Source organism: Esox lucius, chromosome 21 (genome assembly GCF_011004845.1).
Source record: "Esox lucius isolate fEsoLuc1 chromosome 21, fEsoLuc1.pri, whole genome shotgun sequence".
NCBI classification, from domain to species: Eukaryota; Metazoa; Chordata; class Actinopteri; order Esociformes; family Esocidae; genus Esox; species Esox lucius.
In genome coordinates, this window is record NC_047589.1 from 23,824,135 (window position 1) to 23,842,882 (window position 18,748).

An 18,748-nucleotide genomic window follows, 5' to 3' on the forward strand; every position below is an offset into this window, starting at 1 on the left:
CTTACTATCAGTAATGAACCAATGAGATGCTTTCAGGAACCGCTCCAACTGATGTTATTCTAGCTTTTTCCATAACGTCTGCCATATGACAGTTGCCTACAAGTATTCGTCTACGTGAGGTTGATCAGAAACACATTCTAAATATATACATATGTGTATTAAAATGGGTGTCTGCGTTAGTTCTTTTTTTCATAGCCTATTATAATATTTAGCCCACATCTACGCCCGAAGACTGACCGCGCGTGCACGAACCACTTTCGGAAGAGATACTTCCTGCTTATTTATGAACCCTCCAGCTTTCGTTTTTCTTTTTGTTACGTTTATCATATTAAAACAATTTGGGATACACGATTGGCAAGTCGCCTAGGTTACTGATAAAGGCTAATTTGCCAATTAGCTTTGGGTTTCCATATAATTGATGTATCCATTGCAATCAATATCATTCAAAAGCAAACCTGTAGAGCAGCTATAGCAAACAGTAGGCGTAAATTATGATTAATGAACATTTTAATTAGACCATCTTCTACCTTCCTAAATAATCCAAGGTAAACCTATTATGTCGGTCATTACTTTATCTTTAAAAATTTGGTCGGGTCTATTTGCTGCAGTCATACTGCAATACCCTTTCTGTTTGATTGGACTGATTTGAAAACACATTGCAATTCAAGACATTTGCACCACACTGCCACTAGATGGTGCCAATGTAAAAATCGTAAACACCACAGAAACCAGATGACGATTCAGTAGTAGGTTTTATTACTTTTCAAACTGCAAAATAAAAACAAAATAAATGAAATCTTCAACATGTATTACCATTAGTGTCATACTGACGCCAGAGCTGGGTACAATGTATGAACCCCTCATCTGACAGTATCAACAATATACTCCACAACAACAATGTTACAAAGAACAGGATCTTGCCGTTTTAAATACACAAAAACAAAGAAAACAAAAAAACGGTTCCTTTCTCTGGCACTTAAAGTTTTCTCAGTATGAAGGTTTCTCTATATTTACACTACAGAATGACCGATAGAGTAAAAGATATATCTTGCATACCACCACAGTAAGTGGAGAGATAAATACTGAATATACTGTAAATAGGCAGCTGCTGCTTCTTGAATTTAAATGTACAGTCATCATGACATTGTTTCATTTTCATTAATTTCCACCCCCTTTGAAAATAGTAGTTAAACACAGAAAAGACTATTTAAAAATAAATAAATACATCTTTTAATCTATCTTTACAGAATTACATGATTTGAAAATTAACATTGCAGGAATATAGCACAGAACCAAACTTTGGTTCTAGAAAATAATTTCAATTTCAGCAAAATAAACAAAACTTTTGATGTAGCATACATCCATAAATTGGAAATGGGTTTTGGTTTTGGATATGCTCACATTCAGTTGTAACACACCTTTCCACTCCCTTTCTTTCTCCCTTCCATACTTCCTTTTGGGAATTTTATGCTTCATGGAGAGAGAGGGTGTGCTGAAATAACCGTCAGCTTCAATCCAACCCATGCTGCAGCGGTCTATGTGCACTGGAGTGACCAACTTAGGCCACATTTCCACACATCAAATCACACAATGATGGCCTGATCTTCTCTGATATTCTCCTGAACTTGACAAACCATTAACACATTTTAAACCAAATCAGTCAGATTTTACTTGATACGGTCTTAGCTCCAATATGTTTTTCTTCAGGGGTGTATTGTATCTGTTGGATGGGGCCCATAGACTGGGGGGGGGGGGGGGGTGTAGTGGGGTGTGTGGTTGGTATATTCTGGAACGTTCAAGTAGAATTAGGAATCATATCTGCTTTACCCATGAAATTTCTATCGGCAACATTCTAGAATGTTTCTGCAACGGGAAAATCGCTTTAGTCAGACCAAGTCTGTCACCCATGTGACCATATCTTGTCATCGCACTTGCTCACAGTCATCTTCTTGCGTCTCGTGTCATGGCAGGTCACTATCAGCATGTAGGAAATGCCACAGATGTTACTCTGCCTCTCAATCTTCACCATCCTTGTGTCCAACATCAGTCTGCCTCCACAACAGCCTCAGTCCCAACTTCATCCATAACTGGAACCACATCCACCTTGGCTTCAGCTTCCGCCACCAACTCAGCTTCAGCCTCAGCCATCATCACATCGGCCTTAAACTCCACCTCAGCCTCAGTCTCTGCCTCAGAGTTCAACCCCTCAGCTTCTGTCTCTGCTTCAGGTTTCTCAGCCTCAGTCTCTCCCTCAGGCTTCACCCCCTCAGCCTCCGTCTCTGCCTCAGGCTTCACCCCCTCAGCCTCCGTCTCTGCCTCAGGCTTCACCCCTTCAGCCTCTGTCTCTGCCTCAGGCTTCACCCCTTCAGCCTCCGTCTCTGCCTCAGGCTTCACCCCTTCAGCCTCCGTCTCCGCCTCAGGCTTCATCTCCTCAGTCTCGTTCTCTGCCTCAGGCTTCATCCCATCAGTCTTCACTTCCGTCTCGGATTTCATCTCCTCAGCCTCCGCCTCTGCCTCAGGCTTCATCCCATCAGTCTCCACCTCAGTCTCTGATTTCATCCCCTCAGCCTCCGTCTCTGCTTCAAATTTCATCACCTCAGCCTCTGTCTCAGACTTCATCCCCTCAGCCTCTGCCTCATCCTTCATCCCCTCAGCCTCTGCCTCATCCTTCATCCCCTCAGCCTCTGCCTCATCCTTCATCCCCTCAACCTCTGCCTCATCCTTCATCCCCTCAGCCTCTGCCTCATCCTTCATCCCCTCAGCCTCTGCCTCATCCTTCATCCCCTCAGCCTCTGCCTCATCCTTCATCCCCTCAGCCTCTGCCTCATCCTTCATCACCTCAGCCTCCGTCACTGCCTCAGACTTCATCCCCTCAGCTGCTGTCTCTTCCGGTGTCCCCTCCTCAACATCAGCTTCCACTATCCCTTCTACCGTCGTTGCTGGCTCAGCAACATGTTCTTCTGTCTCCGTGTCTGGGAATGCCTCTACCACCACTACCTCAGTGTTAGCCTCTGGTTCTGCCTCTACCAATGCCTCTGGTGATGTCTGTGCCTCTGGTGGCGGTTGTGGTTGGCTGCTCTTTCTGTTGATGCCTGAGAAGAAAGGGAAACGTTGGTCTAGTGAGAACGTGTGTCAGAGGCTCTTATCCTTGCATTTAGAGTGTAAATGACCAGGTAGCACTGGAAATCATATTTTGTTTGTAATACATTGCACACCCAGGCTAACTTCAGACCTTAAGACCTGTGCATTTCACAAATAATGCAATAAGATCATCCCAATGAGGCTAAATCTATTTGGCCTTAATTGGCTCTCATTTCTCATTGTGTTGATCTGAATGAAAATATTTTGTTAGCAGCATCCCAGTGCGTTTCTCTGTGTGGAAATGTGTAATGCAATTGACCTCAGTCAGATGTAGGTTTTGCTTTGCGGTTAGTAAACACGCACGTTATAATTCCAAATGTTAAGTAAACACGCACGTTATAATCCCAAACGTTAAGTAAACACGTACGTTATAGTTCCAAACGTTAAGTAAACACATATGTTATAATTCCAAACGTTAAGTAAACATACACGTTATAATTCCAAATGTTAAGTAAACACTCACGTTATAATTCCAAACGTTAGGTAAACACGCACATTATAATTCCCAACGTTAACCTCAAAACCTCAGTGCCTGTTAATATAAACAAGCAGGTCCTTAATAATATGCATTGATCCAGCAGCTGTGTTTTGTAAAAGCACTTTGTGACAACTGCTGATGTAAAAAGGGCTTTATAAATAAATGTAATTGATTGATTGATTACACATAAGGTGTAAATCTAGGTTTGTGTTCATTAGAGGATACATTTTTTAAAACACTTCGCAACAAAAAACAAAGAAATTGCAACTTCTTCTAAGCCAAGCAAAATGTTTCAGTGTTATTTTGAGGGTATATTATTGGCTTTCATGCTTTTCATGGGATAGAGGAGAAACGGAGGGGAAGCCGGGTTTTGACCATGCTGCAGCAAGCCCAGGGGTTAGCAGAAAGGCCACGGTTTTATGGGCTTTTCTCACAAACGGTTAAACTTGGACAGACTCCAAAACAATGAGATACATATTGTGAACAAAGTGTCTGACTGAACCCAGGTCTAGATGTTTGCACCAGTGGGGGAAATGGGTTGATATTTAGAGAAGAACACAGGGGGGGGGGGGGCACAGTCACCTGGCAGAGGGGAGGGAAGGGCAGAGGGGAGGAGAAGAGAAAGAAAAGCAATCCATCAAGGGCGGGCATGGACGCAGGATAAATAGTAGGGGCCTGCTAGTCATCATGACATGGCTCAACAGCACACGCGCCCACACACACACACACACACACACAGACAGCAACACACACACACAGACAGCAACACACACACACACACAGACAGCAACACACACACACACACACAGACAGCAACACACACACACACAGACACAGACAGCAACACACACAGACACAGACAGCAACACACACAGACACAGACAGCAACACACACAGACACAGACAGCAACACACACAGACACAAAAACTCAAATTAAACCATTAGCTTGCTTGTGTGTGAGCAGGCACACCCTGTGTATTTCACATGATGTGATCCCTCTGGTCGGTACCTAGACCCAGCACACTGACACTGTGGAAAAGTGAGGCCCCTCCCTCATCAAGCTTCAGTCAACCCGGACTTGATCCCGGTGAAATACATTAAGAGTACTTATGTGGGGGAGGGGTGTTGATGGGAGTCAGCCCCATTGTGGTGGGTAGACACAGGAGAGGTTTGGGTTTTGTTTTTCGGAGGTACGTCTGGCCATCTGTACCTGCCGGCGTGAGCACCAGGGCCTGCAAGATGTCCGACAGAGACACGATGCCCACGATCCGGGCGTTCTCGTCCACTACCACCAGCCTGTGGACCTTGGGAGGAAAGGGGTGGGAAAAAATCATGAGCAACAAAGGAGGAGGAGGTTTGGGGGAGAAAGGAGAAGAGGGAAGGGAGAAAGCAGTGGGAGGCGAAGTGAGGAGAAGAGGAAATAGTAACAGTTACTGACAGTTTTTAGGCTACCATATCAAGGACTAGTTATATCTGGCATATGAACGGGATGCCAGGAGGCAAGGACATTCAGTCAAAAGCTTAGTGGCTCCTACATGGGAACCGACAAAGCACTGACATTTGTATTATTTTAATTTTACACATGCGTTTTAAATTCACCTCTGCCTTGACTATCCTGTCCACAATGGTCTCCAGTGTCTCATGCCGGTTGCACTTCATGACCCCTTCGAAGTACTGCGAGCGATGCCTCAGAGCCTGGGTCACCGTGATGTCCAGATTGTTGTAGGTCTTCTCAGCAGCAAGGTTCTACACACAGCCAAGACCAATGGTGAAAACGGTCCGTCCAGACGGATCCACCTCACCACTGTCTGTCGTAACACTCGCCATTACAAACATCTTGACCGGGCGTTTGGTACGATGTTAAGAAGAGGGATAAAAAAAAAATTATTCACAAAATAAACAAAAGGGATTACTTACGATGACATCAAACTTGGAATAGATATCCACAACCTTCCCTAAAAAGAAGAAAACCAAAAGAGATTTAGAATCCGACCTGTTAAATATCATACAGCACTACAGCCATCTGTACAGTCTGAAACGGGCCCGCTCACGCAGGCGCACGCACCTGACTCATCCACCACGGGAAGTGCAGACACCCTTCGGTCCACAAAGATGTTGAGGGCCTTGATGATGGGTGTGTCGGGGTGGATGAAGGCGATGTCGTGGTAGGTGCCTATGGTCAGCTCCTCCAGGTTCTGCTTCATAAAAGCAGGCTTTGGCATCTCACACACCTGAGTCATGTTCAAAGGGGAGAACATGTTACAACATTTTAGAAAATAAGGCTAAAAATAAGCAGGTCTAGCTGGGCATATCCAATGAGAAACAATTACCTCTTGGCCATATCTGGTTTGTATATATTTGCAATATATCTTTCTCATATTCTCCATGAACGTGTCCATCTTGCATTCTGACAGGCTGGAGACCTCTAAGTTGGTCAGTCTGTGAGTGAGTGTGTGTGTGTGTGTTTGTAATCTGTTTGTGTATCTTTCCTTCTAACCTCAGACAGGGGTAAGTCTTTCTGTCAAGTGGGCTCATGTTTTGAAACGTCTTTACTGCTGTCTCTTGAATTATGCATAAGTGGTGTGTATTTCATCCTGCTTTCTACAGGTCAAATGCCCTAAATCTAGACATGCCTCCTATCAAAATCAATTCAATCCAGACTTTCGACTGTGTCCATCACGTACAAAAATGTAGTTGTGTTTGAGGTGTAATGGCTATTAAAACAAAATCCCTTGGCTTAAAATATCTAGACCTAAACACCACTTCCAGCCGTCAAACATCAACAGTCTGTTCAGTAAAAACAAGTGGGGAAATGATCACATAAATAGGCTAGGAACACCTATTCTGAAAATGCAATTTTTAATTTGGGTAACCACGTCATCTTATCAAATTATGAGCAGTTGTCCAAAGCCTGAGTTGAGAAACAATTCTTAAAATGTGTGCATTTCTACAATTCAAAATGCTGAATTGTAGAATTCTACAAGACAAAATGCTGAAACTAATACAACATACATTTTTTTTTAAAGAACATCAGTTTTTTTAAATGTCACATGCTAAAAAAAAAACATTTTCCCACATACCCTTACAATGCAAGTATAAATATTTGTAAAAGGACACAGAATTGTCCTTGAATTACCACCGACTAAATTAACATATTTGAAAAATTACCAACTGCATTATAGAGCAATCCCATTTTGTACTTGGCTTGTAAGAAGGTCAACCCGGGCAGTCAGATAAATGACATTGATCACCCCACTGAGTCAGCTAGGGAAAGCTCTGAAGGCCACCTACGCATCAGGCAACACTGTCTTCAGTTTCCTTTTTCCTTTCTCGTCGCTCATCCACTTTTACAATAAACATTTCAACTACAATTCTGTTAAGCTCCAAATGGATGCAACATACTACCATAAGTTCCCATATGCATTGTTTTTTTTGTTTTTTTGGTACTCATGAACTACTTAATCCATCTAGTTTGACTTACAAAGAGCTGGAGAAACTTGAGGATTCTCTTGTGTGTCAGGATATAAAGAGCGTTGCCACTGACCGGGTCGATGACGGGCAGCCTGTGGATCTTGTTCTTTATGAGCGAGTAAACCGCATCGAATATGCTGAGGGAGAGAGAAAGAGGGAAACAGAAAGGCTGCCTGGGTTATTTTAGCCCAATATTCAGTTTTTGCCAGTTAAGCGCTATCGGATATCAGAAAGTGGTTGATAAATTAATCAAACATCAAATTAAACCATCTTCTAATAGCGCATGCCGTTATGGAGTTCCACAAAACTAGTTCACTGTTTAGACTACAATTGAAGTCATCCATCTTATTTAGTCCACTGAGATGGATGAAAGAAGGATGCAACACATTTTGTTGTGAAGGTCTGTGGAGTTTTCATGCCTGGAAATATCTGGGCATTCTTTGTTTTCTGTTGCAGATCAGTTGGTCAAAAATAACTTGGTGGGGGGATGGAATAAGAAAACAGCCAGTAACTGGTCTGTTCACCATTTGCCTCACGCAGCGCGACATCTACATAGTTTAAGATCTATTTAGTTCAGGGATTTCATGCCTTATCGGTCAGGCGAGTGGTGAAAGACAGGAGAGTGTTTCGCTGAGAGAGCAGTAGCTCGGACTTCAACCCACGGCTAAACAGCACATGTCCACCGGAGGTTACTGAGTACCCCGCTTCACATAGAGATGGTCCATCATCCGGCTGTGGATCGTGGCCAGTGGAATGCTGTCCAACTCCTCCCCAACGGCTGTATGGGGTCGCAGGACAATAGTGGAAACTGGAACACGCCGTCATACACCCAAAGCATCCTTCGTTTGAGCAAAGCCACAGTTTCACCGGCTGCCTGGGTGGACCCCACAGTTGAAGATTACAGACGTGGAGGTCCTAGCTGGTGAGGTTACACGAGGTGTGCGGTTCGGAGGCTGGTCGGACGTGCTGCCAAGTTCTCTAAAACGACACTGTAGACTTACAGTAGAGAAATAAACATTCTCTGGCAACAACTCTGGTGGACATTCCTGCAGTCAGTATGCCAACTGCACGCTCCCTCAGACTAGCGACATTGTGCTGGGTGACAAAATGGCACATTTTACTGTTTATTGGGTTGGTCTGTTATTGTCCCCCGCAAAAGGTGCATCCGTACACTTAGCATGCTATTGCGTCAACGTCCTGATATGTAGTCCTGTGTAGCTAAGTTGGTAGAGCACGTGTTTTCGTGAAACTCACCTATTTTATAACGACATTTGCTGCTATTAGTGTAATGCTGTAGTTACTAACAGAGGTGCCATAAGGACTAAGCGGACATGATTCGGCAGGCTTACTTCAACTATCAAACACCCTCACAATTGTATGTATTGAGAGTCCTTGCATCCATCGCCGTCTACTGATTTCATAGTGGTTACAATCCCTTTACCAGAGCACAGGCAGTCACCAGTTTAATACAGTTTCAATTAAAGAGTTAAGCAATCTTTTGCTGCTGCTGTTCTCCAAAAATAAACCACAAAATGTCGACAACAAAACCAGATGCTTGACCTGGCTAATCGGGGACGAGTAGTTGAGTAGTATTTTAAGGGTTTTAAAGAATCTGCTCCATACGTGTTTTCATGAGATGAACCTTGAATTATTCAGATTGAAGAAAATACACTATGCAATTTGTCAGAGGACAGAAAAAGGTCTGAAATACAAGGAGAAAGTACCCAACCTTAATCCCATGGGAACAAACATAAATAAAAACTACCTATGAAAGCATATTGTTCTATAACTCTACAGATACATGAGCCGAGTGAGGAAGACAGACTCAGTATTTGCAGTGCTTATGAAATTCTATATCAACTCTGTCATGATTAATACACGATCTGATCACACCCAATGGAAATACTTCAATTGAACGATGAGCAACAAGCTCTAATGTTTCATTTTAGCTTCCAATGTACAATAAATAAAATATGAAACACAGGTGACATGTATAATAAATGTGAAATAGTACCTTGCATCAGGTGTTATGTTGACTAATGGCTTAAAGGTTTCCTGCAAGTAGAGCTCTAAGGATCAGAAAGAAACATCAACTTAAAACTTTAGTATTTTGCTTTGAAACTGGAAAACGACTGGCAAGTCCACATACCTCTCCAAGTTTCAATCTTATGTTCTTCCAGCTCATAGATTTGTACCTAAGATAGACAAGTAAACAATGAGTGCTGTGGCAGATAATTACATACAGTATGCAAGGATTTATTTTGTAAAAACATTTAGTACCAGTTTTGTAAGCAACAAAAATACATTATATAAAGCATAGCAATTTATTAATATGGGAAAATGTCTGATTGGCAGTTGTTTGGTAAATAAAAAAAAAAGTATTATATCAAATATGCAGACAGTAAATTTGTGGTCTGCCATTATGGTTGTTCTTGTTTCTATTAAAAAATATATATATTTTGAGGGGATAAAACAAAGAAAAATAAAGCAGAATAAAGCAAAAACATGTCTTCTCTGTGCCTGTACATCAAGCTTTGTTGGATACATTAGCAGACAAATAAATATGCACAAAATAATTCAGTGAATAACTAAGGTAAATAGATTTTCCTAAAACAATCATAGCCTATATAAAACTGTTTGATTATCATCCCTGATGTTTCCTGAACTTAATCAAATTGCTTGATGATCCATGTTAATCACAATATCACAAATGAATCAATGTAATATTATGTAATGTGAATACATTTAACTGACCCCCCCCCCCCCCCCACACACACACACACACACACACACACACTGTGTTCTACAATGGAAACGGCAGCTCACTGATGGATTTTCCATCTCTGTGTCATGGACTTACATCTCAGCTGATTCCAAGAAACAGCCAACACAACACAGCAGACCAATGAAGGCTATTTATACTCAGCAACCTGCTGTAGTCCTTTGGCAGACACATCTGCTGGGGGGGAGTGCGAGCGAATTCAGACTGAGCTCACTATACTTGACTATAATCACTGTGTTGGCAGGAAAGCATGGAGAAGCTGGTGTGAGAGACAGTTAATATTGACTGAAAGAGAGGGAGTGAGTGTCTGTGTTGAATGGTACGTGGATGAGGACGGGAGAAAGAGTGAGTGTCTGTGTTGAATGGTACGTGGATGAGGACGGGAGAAAGAGTGAGTGTCTGTGTTGAATGGTACGTGGATGAGGACGGGAGAAAGAGTGAGTGTCTGTGTTGAATGGTACGTGGATGAGGACGGGAGAAAGAGTGAGTGTCTGTGTTGAATGGTACGTGGATGAGGACGGGAGAAAGAGTGAGTGTCTGTGTTGAATGGTACGTGGATGAGGACGGGAGAAAGAGTGAGTGTCTGTGTTGAATGGTACGTGGATGAGGACGGGAGAAAGAGTGAGTGTCTGTGTTGAATGGTACGTGGATGAGGACGGGAGAAAGAGTGAGTGCCTGTGTTGAATGGTACGTGGATGAGGACGGGAGAAAGAGTGAGTGTCTGTGTTGAATGGTACGTGGATGAGGACGGGAGAAAGAGTGAGTGTCTGTGTTGAATGGTACGTGCATGAAGACGGGAGAAAGAGTGAGTGTGAGCTTTCCTAATTTACCAAATACATGTGGGTACTAGTAAAACCTGACAATTCAGTCCGTACAAGGTGTTCAGACATCCGCACAAGGACAAAGGCTATTTCTGGCTTTGAGGTTAGGTTTAGGGCAGACTCTTAGATTACACCATTCCAAGGTGGTGTGATGAGTTTTTGGACTTCTGAGACCAGGTATATGGTAAAACTTACAATTACAGTCAGGGGTTAGTGTTAGAGCTGGAATTACTTTTGGGTTTACGCATCATCAAAATGTCTATGTCCCAAAATGTCATTCTGTGTCTGGTTGGACAACTGCACAGTCTGTAGCAAAAGCAGGAGAGCCCATCTCTCGTCAGAGATCACATTTATTTTGGCTGACTTATGACATTTTAATTAAAGAGCAGAGAAATACATTGTTTCAGGAGATAAACGTTTTGTTACTTTTTCGCGTCATGTTTCTGAGCCCCACTAGGAGAGAAAAACAAACGTGCATGTGAGCACGCCACAGAGGTCACAACCCCATCTTCTACTGACATACTAATGCTGATGGCCCTCTACTTGGCCATTAAAGCTTCATAACACAAAGCAGTGTGCCAGATATTAATCCATTGCAGACGCTGCCAGCCTTCCATAGCCTTCTGTCCACAGTCTGTTCCCACTGTCAGCCACTGTTGGCCTGCAGTCATTACATTTGATGCATGTCGTGACCTAGGCCCCTTTCCTCACAAGGAACACTTCTTTTTTTTTTTTACCTTGATTGAGCTCGCAGGCCATTCTTTCCACCAGATCCAACAAATACTTCTGCGGCTTTCAGGTACATGTAGGCTGTGTTATTGTACTATTTTTGGACTCGAAAGAAGTGAGAAGAAATCCCTAGCTAAAATTCAACACTACTGTTGTTTCCTCCTTGGGGTTTAAGGCCGGGTGTCTCTGTAAAGCACTTTGTGACAACTGCTGTTGTAAAAAGGGCTTTATAAATATATTTGATTAATATTATCTAGTTAAAATGACTTGACTTTCATAAAAAAGGAGTTAAAATGCATTTAGGGCATTTCTCTAAAGTAACCTGTGACATTAATGGCAATGTCAGAGCGTAACAACACAATCTGTGATGGGGCAGGTCGTTATTTTGATCTCTGGCTCCTAATATAATAAAATAATAAGGCGTTAAATCATTTGTGACATTTCATAATTTTGTGCTTTTAAAGCATCGAACAAGTTAAATACATATAGGTATATATCATTTCACGTATAGACTATATTACAACATAGCTGGTGTGTATACAGAAAAATAAGATTTTGAATAAATGTGGGTGAATGAGATCTGTCATTTATAAACATACAAGTTATTCAGATGGAATGTGTTTAACTTTTTACTAACAATTATGCACAGCCAGTCGTATTGAACACAAACTGTGAGAAATCTTGATATATGTGGAGGGAACACGTACCATGGGTGACTTGTAGTATCTGTGGAGGATGTTGATGAAATCTGTGATTGTTAACATTCCTGAAGAGAGGGAGCACAGAGAAAGAGAGAGGAGGAAAAAGATGAGTAACTGTTGATTGCAGCCATTATTCTCACTGCACAGGTGTTGGATTTTACCAAGAAAATACACTCATCGGTAGGAAGGAACCAAAGGGAAGGAAGGAAATTATGAAAGTGGAGGGGAAAGAGGAGAGGGAGGTGGAGAGGGGTAGGAGAGGGGTGGACACGAGAGGGAGGTGGAGAGGAGATGTAGGAGAGGGAGGTGGAGAGGAGATGTAGGAGAGGGGTGGACACGAGAGGGAGGTGGAGAGGAGATGTAGGAGAGGGGTGGACACGAGAGGGAGGTGGAGAGGAGATGTAGGAGAGGGGTGGACACGAGAGGGAGGTGGAGAGGAGATGTAGGAGAGGGGTGGACAAGAGGGAGGTGGAGAAGAGATGTAGGAGAAGGAAGGACACGAGAGGGAGGTGGAGAGGAGATGTAGGAGAGGGGTGGACACGAGACGGAGGTGGAGAGGAGATGTAGGAGTGGGGTGGACACGAGACGGAGGTGGAGAGGGAGGTGGAGAGGAGATGTAGGAGAGGGGTGGACACGAGAGGGAGGTGGAGAGGAGATGTAGGAGAGGGGTGGACACGAGACGGAGGTAGAGAGGAGATGTAGGAGAGGGGTGGACACGAGACGGAGGTAGAGAGGTACAAGTTGAACATAAAGTGCAATTGGAGAAAATCTCTAATTAAATGGGAATGGAATGCAACGGAATGATGACTTAATATCAATCGGTATCATATTTATTTTCCAGGGGGACAACAAAAACACAAGACATCCGTGGGGAGAAAAGACCTTTAAGGTGTTGAAAGTCAATTTTCAAATCAATAATTCCCGCAACAATTCTACGGTGTGACTTGGCCAATCGTAGTCACTCTTCCTTGCAGATATTTCAAGTTGAATCGATTGTCCAAGGACTCACAGCCCACAGCTACGCTGGTGACAATGTTTGATGGCAGAAAAAAAAAAAAACGGAATAAGAATATTTAGGCCAATCACAAATGGAATCCCGACACTGTCCCCTTCCTTCTGGCTGGTAATCAGAACCACATCAGGTACCTAGATGTGATGGACGGAGGCATTCCCATGAGTTCACTGCGCAGACGCATTCCCATGAGTTCACTGCGCAGACGCATTCCCATGAGTTCACTGCGCAGACGCATTCCCATGAGTTCACTGCGCAGACGCATTCCCATGAGTTCACTGCGCAGACGCATTCCCATGAGTTCACTGCGCAGACACATTCCCATGAGTTCACTGCGCAGACACATTCCCATGAGTTCACTGCGCAGACGCATTCCCATGAGTTCACTGCGCAGACGCATTCCCATGAGTTCACTGCGCAGACGCATTCCCATGAGTTCACTGCGCAGACGCATTCCCATGAGTTCACTGCGCAGACGCATTCCCATGAGTTCACTGCGCAGACACATTCTCATGAGTTCACTGAGCAGACACATTCCCATGAGTTCACTGCGCAGACGCATTCCCATGAGTTCACTGCGCAGACGCATTCCCATGAGTTCACTGTGCAGACACATTCTCATGAGTTCACTGAGCAGACACATTCCCATGAGTTCACTGCGCAGACGCATTCCCATGAGTTCACTGTGCAGACACATTCTCATGAGTTGGGCCTGGGGGGGGGGGGGGACTGGTTGATGTCAACTCGGCTTCACGCTCAGGCTGTGATCAGGCAGCCAGAACAGCTGCACCGAACTGAGGCGACATTACCCTAGATGGGCCTGTACAGACACTGATCAGCATACTCATGATTTAACTGCTGAATAAGATTTAACCGCATTCTGTCAAATGACTGCTCAAATAAGCCTAATTGAAGAGCAGCACTTGACTATACAGCGGTTTGTTACGAATTGCATGTTTTCAGGGCCAGCGAAAGTCTGGAGGAGAAAAAAAAAGTATAGTAAAGTAAAGTATTTATATCCATCTCCATGACACTGGCCCAGTTACAGGGAGAGAAAAGAGAAGAGGAAAACAGTTTCGAGGGAAAGCGAAGGAAGAAGAGAGGAAGAGAAAGCTTACAGAAAGGAGGGAGTGAGAAAGCAATGCATCATTAACCAAGTCTAAGGACGTAGGGGAGTGAGACGGGAGACTGGATGGGAGGTGAAGAACGAATGCATGAGGGAGAGAGGTAGAAACGGATGAGAACAGGAAGTGTTACTAAGGGACTGGGTAGACGAGGTGAGAGCAAATCAAAAGACTGGGATATCTAAAAGAAAGATAAACGAGAGGTTGTTATTATATTAGGGGTGTGTGTGTGTATGCGCATGTGTAGGTTTATGCAACCACATTTTATATTTAGCCGGTGGCTGTCCTTTACCTCAGACATTTCTGAAATCACCCAAACCCCAAAGAGTTGTCATAAATACACATCATACTCTCACCTTTCCTTCTCATTATTCCATATTTGTATTTTCTCCACAAGGAGATCAATTCTGTCCATTGTGTTGGCTATATGACAAATAAGAATGGCTTGAGTGCACAGCACTTCAACACAATAATAATAAAAGAAATTCCTACTTACCGACAAAGCTCTGTTTCTTTGTCTCCCATAGTGGAGCTGCCCTCACCCCGTTGGCAACCAAAGCAAAGAAAGCCTTCTTCACCTACAGGCAAGAAGTGCAAAAACAATGTATTTACAGCACATCCTAAACAAGTATTGTTTTACACGGTATGAGTAGTAAAGAGCAGTTCCCATAGTCTCACAGTAACCGCTGTTACACTTTTTCCCCCAATACCAGATTCTCTTTTGAATCAGACTGCTCAATAAACGTCAGCTGACTTAGTTTGTCCTTCAGGTATAAATACCAGGGCAAAAAAAGTTTTGAGTACACTCCATCTTCATTTTTATTTGGAGAGATTTGTGACAAACCACCATCGCAGACAAACACAGGGGGCGCTGTTTTGTCCCCACGAATCAGACTGACACCCACCCTCCCCCCTCCAGAAGAAGCATGCTATTAAAATATTAATGAGAGTTTCTCCTCAATTTCTTTCGGCCTTTGTGGAAGGTAAACTTAAGACATTAAAGTCCACATGGAAATGTTTATCTTCCATGGGCTTGTCCAAAGTCTGTTCTCTGTTCGGGGCTGCATTCAGTGAAAGAGATTGGATAATTGATTGATGTACCAGTCACAAATCATTGGTTTGGAGTAATGAGAGCTGTAGGGTTGACCAATTTTTCATTTCAATCATTAATGAAAGTATATTCCCATCTTAGTATACCCATCCCGACATCACATTGGAATAGATAATGAATCCACCTAATTACAATCTTGTAACGCTCATTCAAATTCATAGATTACCAGGATTTCTGGTTACTCTTTTTGTAAATATTTCACAAGCCTCATGAGGACTGACCCATTGTACAAACATTGGAAGTTTATTCCAGTAAAGGGGAGGGACAATCTATTTCTCTTATCATATGTTTCGTCATCCACATTGCCAAAAGACACAGGGTTTCTTCATACTACAACACACTACAACTTCACCTGACTCTATAACACATCTCAACAAGAAAAGCTTTGAAGAATGAAGGGAGTCGTTATCCTACTAACCATGTCTCTGTGTCTCACACTGTCTGGGACACAAGCAGTGGGGGAACAGAAGGTAGGGAGCACTTTTCCTTACTATCAGCCTGACACCTGCTCTGTGGTTAGAGACCTGGCTGTCCTGAAGGAGAAACTAGAAGCTGTGGAGACCAGGCTACAGGCCAGCGAGAGGCAGGTGGAAGAACTGAAGAGTGTGAACAAAGCTCAAGAAGAAGAACTGAAAACATTGAAGGACTTGGCAGCAGCGGGTCAGCTGAAGGTGGCCTTCTCCGCAGCTTTAAGAACTTCCGGTTCTGGGGACATCGGGCCCTTCAACACGGACACAACCTTACAGTATAAAAGAGTCTTCTCCAATTTCGGCAGTGGATACAACCCTGCCACGGGTGTCTTCACAGCCATGGTTAAAGGGGTGTATTTCTTCCGCTACACCATGTTCTACAGCGGCAACGCCAACGCCGTTGTGAGTTTGCGGAAAAACGGACAGTTGATTGTGTCCACGTGGGACACTGGGTCCGGAGAAGCACAAGATTTTGCCAGCAACGCCGCCATTGTAGAGCTGGAGGTGGGGGACAATGTCTACGCCCAGTTAAGTGCCAACAGGCAGGTCTTTGAAGACGCCGGAAACTATAACACGTTCAGTGGGTTTCTGCTCTTCACCCTCTAACGGTGGGAGATGTTTGCAGTTCATACGGCTGTAAATTACAAACATATCTGGAAATATACATTGCAACACTTACGAAGCGAATATAATTGTTTGATTTGTGCTTGGTTTGAACTGTGAGGTTGAAGATTCAAGCTATTCGACTGAGGTATTGGTGGCCTTGTTCTTAGACTGCATTCAAGTTTCGTAAAAAATAAATTATCCTCTCCAGAAAATGTTGCTTCATGTATTTCTTTCTTAGTGCACATAAGACCAGCTGTGGAACCGTTATGGCATAAAGCATGGGGAATGGCCTGGGTATCAACTATATGTACCTACATCAAAAGGAGTGTGTTTGTTGGGTGACAAATCTGAAAGAACCAGCAACAACAAGATATTGATGCACAGTGGCTAGGAAAAGTCCCCATTTAGGTCAGAACCTGCTAAATAACATACTTTAGTAAACACTGCTAAATAACATACTTTTTTGCTGTACCGTGCAAGCAGAGCTGGCCCGAGAAGCGCAAATGTCTCTTACTGAGTGAATGAGTGCCTGACTGACTGACAGACGTTCTTGTTAAATAGCGTAGTGGTGAAAGACCCGGACCTGCAACCATTTAGGTCCCGCGTTCGAATCTTGTCACAGTCAAAGCACAGCCTTCAGTAGCTGCGTTATAGTAAGCCTAAAATAAACCTCTTCACAGTTATATCGCAACTATTTCTGGTCGATTTTCAAAGTACACATTCATGCATGCTTTTTGGGGTAATATAGGTTAGATCAAAACCCCCTGGGCAGTAAAAGAGTAGGGTTTCCACGATTCTTTCGTCTTTTCACATGACGAAAAAGTTATCACCTATATTGATAGTTATTTTATCAATGTCATTCATGAATGAAAGAACAACAAGTAAGCATATTACTGGCTAATAAGCTGTTAAAACGGCCTGTGGCAAAAGCCATACATTTCATAGATGCTATTTGTGGAGGAGTTTAACACAATACTTAATGGAGTCTAGCAAAATATTCAAACTTGGCGTGATGTTACTGTGTGACAAAATGTAATGTTGAGTTCCTATACCGACACTGGGCGGATGTATAGCACTTTGGTGTAGTGGTTAAAGACACAGCCACTCATGGGAGACCAGGGTTTGAATCCAGTAAGGGCAACAACATTTATTGCTTTTAATTGCGGGCCCGCCTGAACTGGGCTTGCCTAATTCCTTTTCTGGTTAAGTGAGTAAACAAAATTTAAATCTGAAGGATTTAGGCCTATGGGAGTGGTGGCTCCTGATTATACAGACATGTATAATCCTCCCTTCAAGAAATCTATTATTGCTTCAAGCGCTTTCAATTACGATTCTGGCACAGTCCCTTTTAAATTTGTCCTACAAAGCTTGGGAAGCATCGCAGAGGGCAAAAGACGACAAATACGCTTCAGATTTTTTCAATTTGAGGGGTCATAATAGCTGATTGCACAAAAGGTTCAAAAGCTGAAGTCCAATCTGTAGGGGTGAAATGGGGAGCACTCTGTATGTGCCAACCCCTAAATACCAGACATGTAAATACGCTTCAAAGCATCGATGGGACTTTTTCACGAGGGATTCGCCACAAACCAGCAGGCATGCTCCGACAGACCGGGGTTTGAGAAATGCTTCTTACCCACTGTTTGATCGAACAACAACTAAACCTCATGGCCATGTCTGCATGCTTTAGATTGAGTTGCACACACATGATTTGCTGCTTGGCTATTTGCATAAACTAGCAAGTGCACATAATAAAAAGGGCCAGTGAGTGTTGTTCTATGGAATATTGTGCAAAAATCTTATAAAAAAGATCCAATTCACAGTGCCCTAGCAATGGCAATTTTCATTTAGCTTGTGACGCCTCAAGTGTTAAATGTAGTGGGACTTCGAACCCTCTTATTGCTACTTTTTCTGTGGTTTTAGTCAGGTGTAGACTGACATCTTTGTGTGACAGCAGTGTTGGGTGTTTCCAACCATGCTGAGATGAGACTCCCAAGAGACATGGGGGGGGGGTTAGAGATAACAATTCCCTGGATTAAAAGGAGGAAGCTTTTTAACTGTAGAGGCCGATCGAGTCACAACATTGCAAAAAAATAAAAAAAGACATCTCCCACACTGCTTCTGAAGATAAGACAGTGGGAGGGATTAGTGCCCGGTTCACATCATCTAGAAGACTTGTAAATACGACATTCATACTAGGAAAATTGCATGGGAAAGCCCTTACAACTCAATAATTATTAAAAGGATACTCTGTATTAGTGTTGGTCCTCGAACTTTGCCATGGGCTGAACTCTGTCTACAGGC

The 18,748-nt window shown here is 43.2% G+C and overlaps 2 protein-coding genes across 6 annotated transcripts in view; one reads left to right on the plus strand and one right to left on the minus strand.

The window, feature by feature from the left end:
• Positions 1-733: 733 nt before the first annotated feature.
• The window catches only part of LOC105027313 (5'-AMP-activated protein kinase subunit gamma-2), a 70,517-nt gene continuing 52,502 nt past the window's right edge, over positions 734-18,748 (minus strand). For 4 of the 5 annotated variants that reach the window (XM_013139674.4, XM_013139679.4, XM_013139680.4 and 1 more), the window contains 10 exons: positions 14,757-14,838; positions 12,131-12,189; positions 9,241-9,286; positions 9,106-9,160; positions 7,102-7,228; positions 5,686-5,851; positions 5,538-5,575; positions 5,220-5,366; positions 4,831-4,924; positions 734-3,092 (listed from right to left, as the gene is read on the minus strand). In XM_013139674.4, coding sequence (XP_012995128.3) covers positions 2,044-3,092; positions 4,831-4,924; positions 5,220-5,366; positions 5,538-5,575; positions 5,686-5,851; positions 7,102-7,228; positions 9,106-9,160; positions 9,241-9,286; positions 12,131-12,189; positions 14,757-14,838 — 1,863 coding nt within the window. In that variant the 3' untranslated portion in view covers positions 734-2,043. The remainder of the gene's footprint in view (positions 3,093-4,830; positions 4,925-5,219; positions 5,367-5,537; positions 5,576-5,685; positions 5,852-7,101; positions 7,229-9,105; positions 9,161-9,240; positions 9,287-12,130; positions 12,190-14,756; positions 14,839-18,748) is intronic. The other variant, XM_013139677.4, reaches the window with a different exon arrangement.
• On the plus strand, positions 15,764-16,447 carry LOC105019544 (complement C1q-like protein 2). The gene is made up of 2 exons (XM_034289327.1): positions 15,764-15,826; positions 15,869-16,447. The coding sequence occupies exons 1-2, from the start codon at positions 15,764-15,766 to the stop codon at positions 16,445-16,447; spliced, it is 642 nt and encodes a 213-aa protein (XP_034145218.1).

Bases quoted from the DNA above. Each gene is read 5' to 3' on its own strand.
- LOC105019544 (XM_034289327.1), top strand. From the start codon at position 15,764: ATGAAGGGAGTCGTTATCCTACTAACCATGTCTCTGTGTCTCACACTG. The intron at 15,827-15,868 runs GTGGGGGAACAG...CCTTACTATCAG, and splicing joins CACTGTCTGGGACACAAGCA to CCTGACACCTGCTCTGTGGT.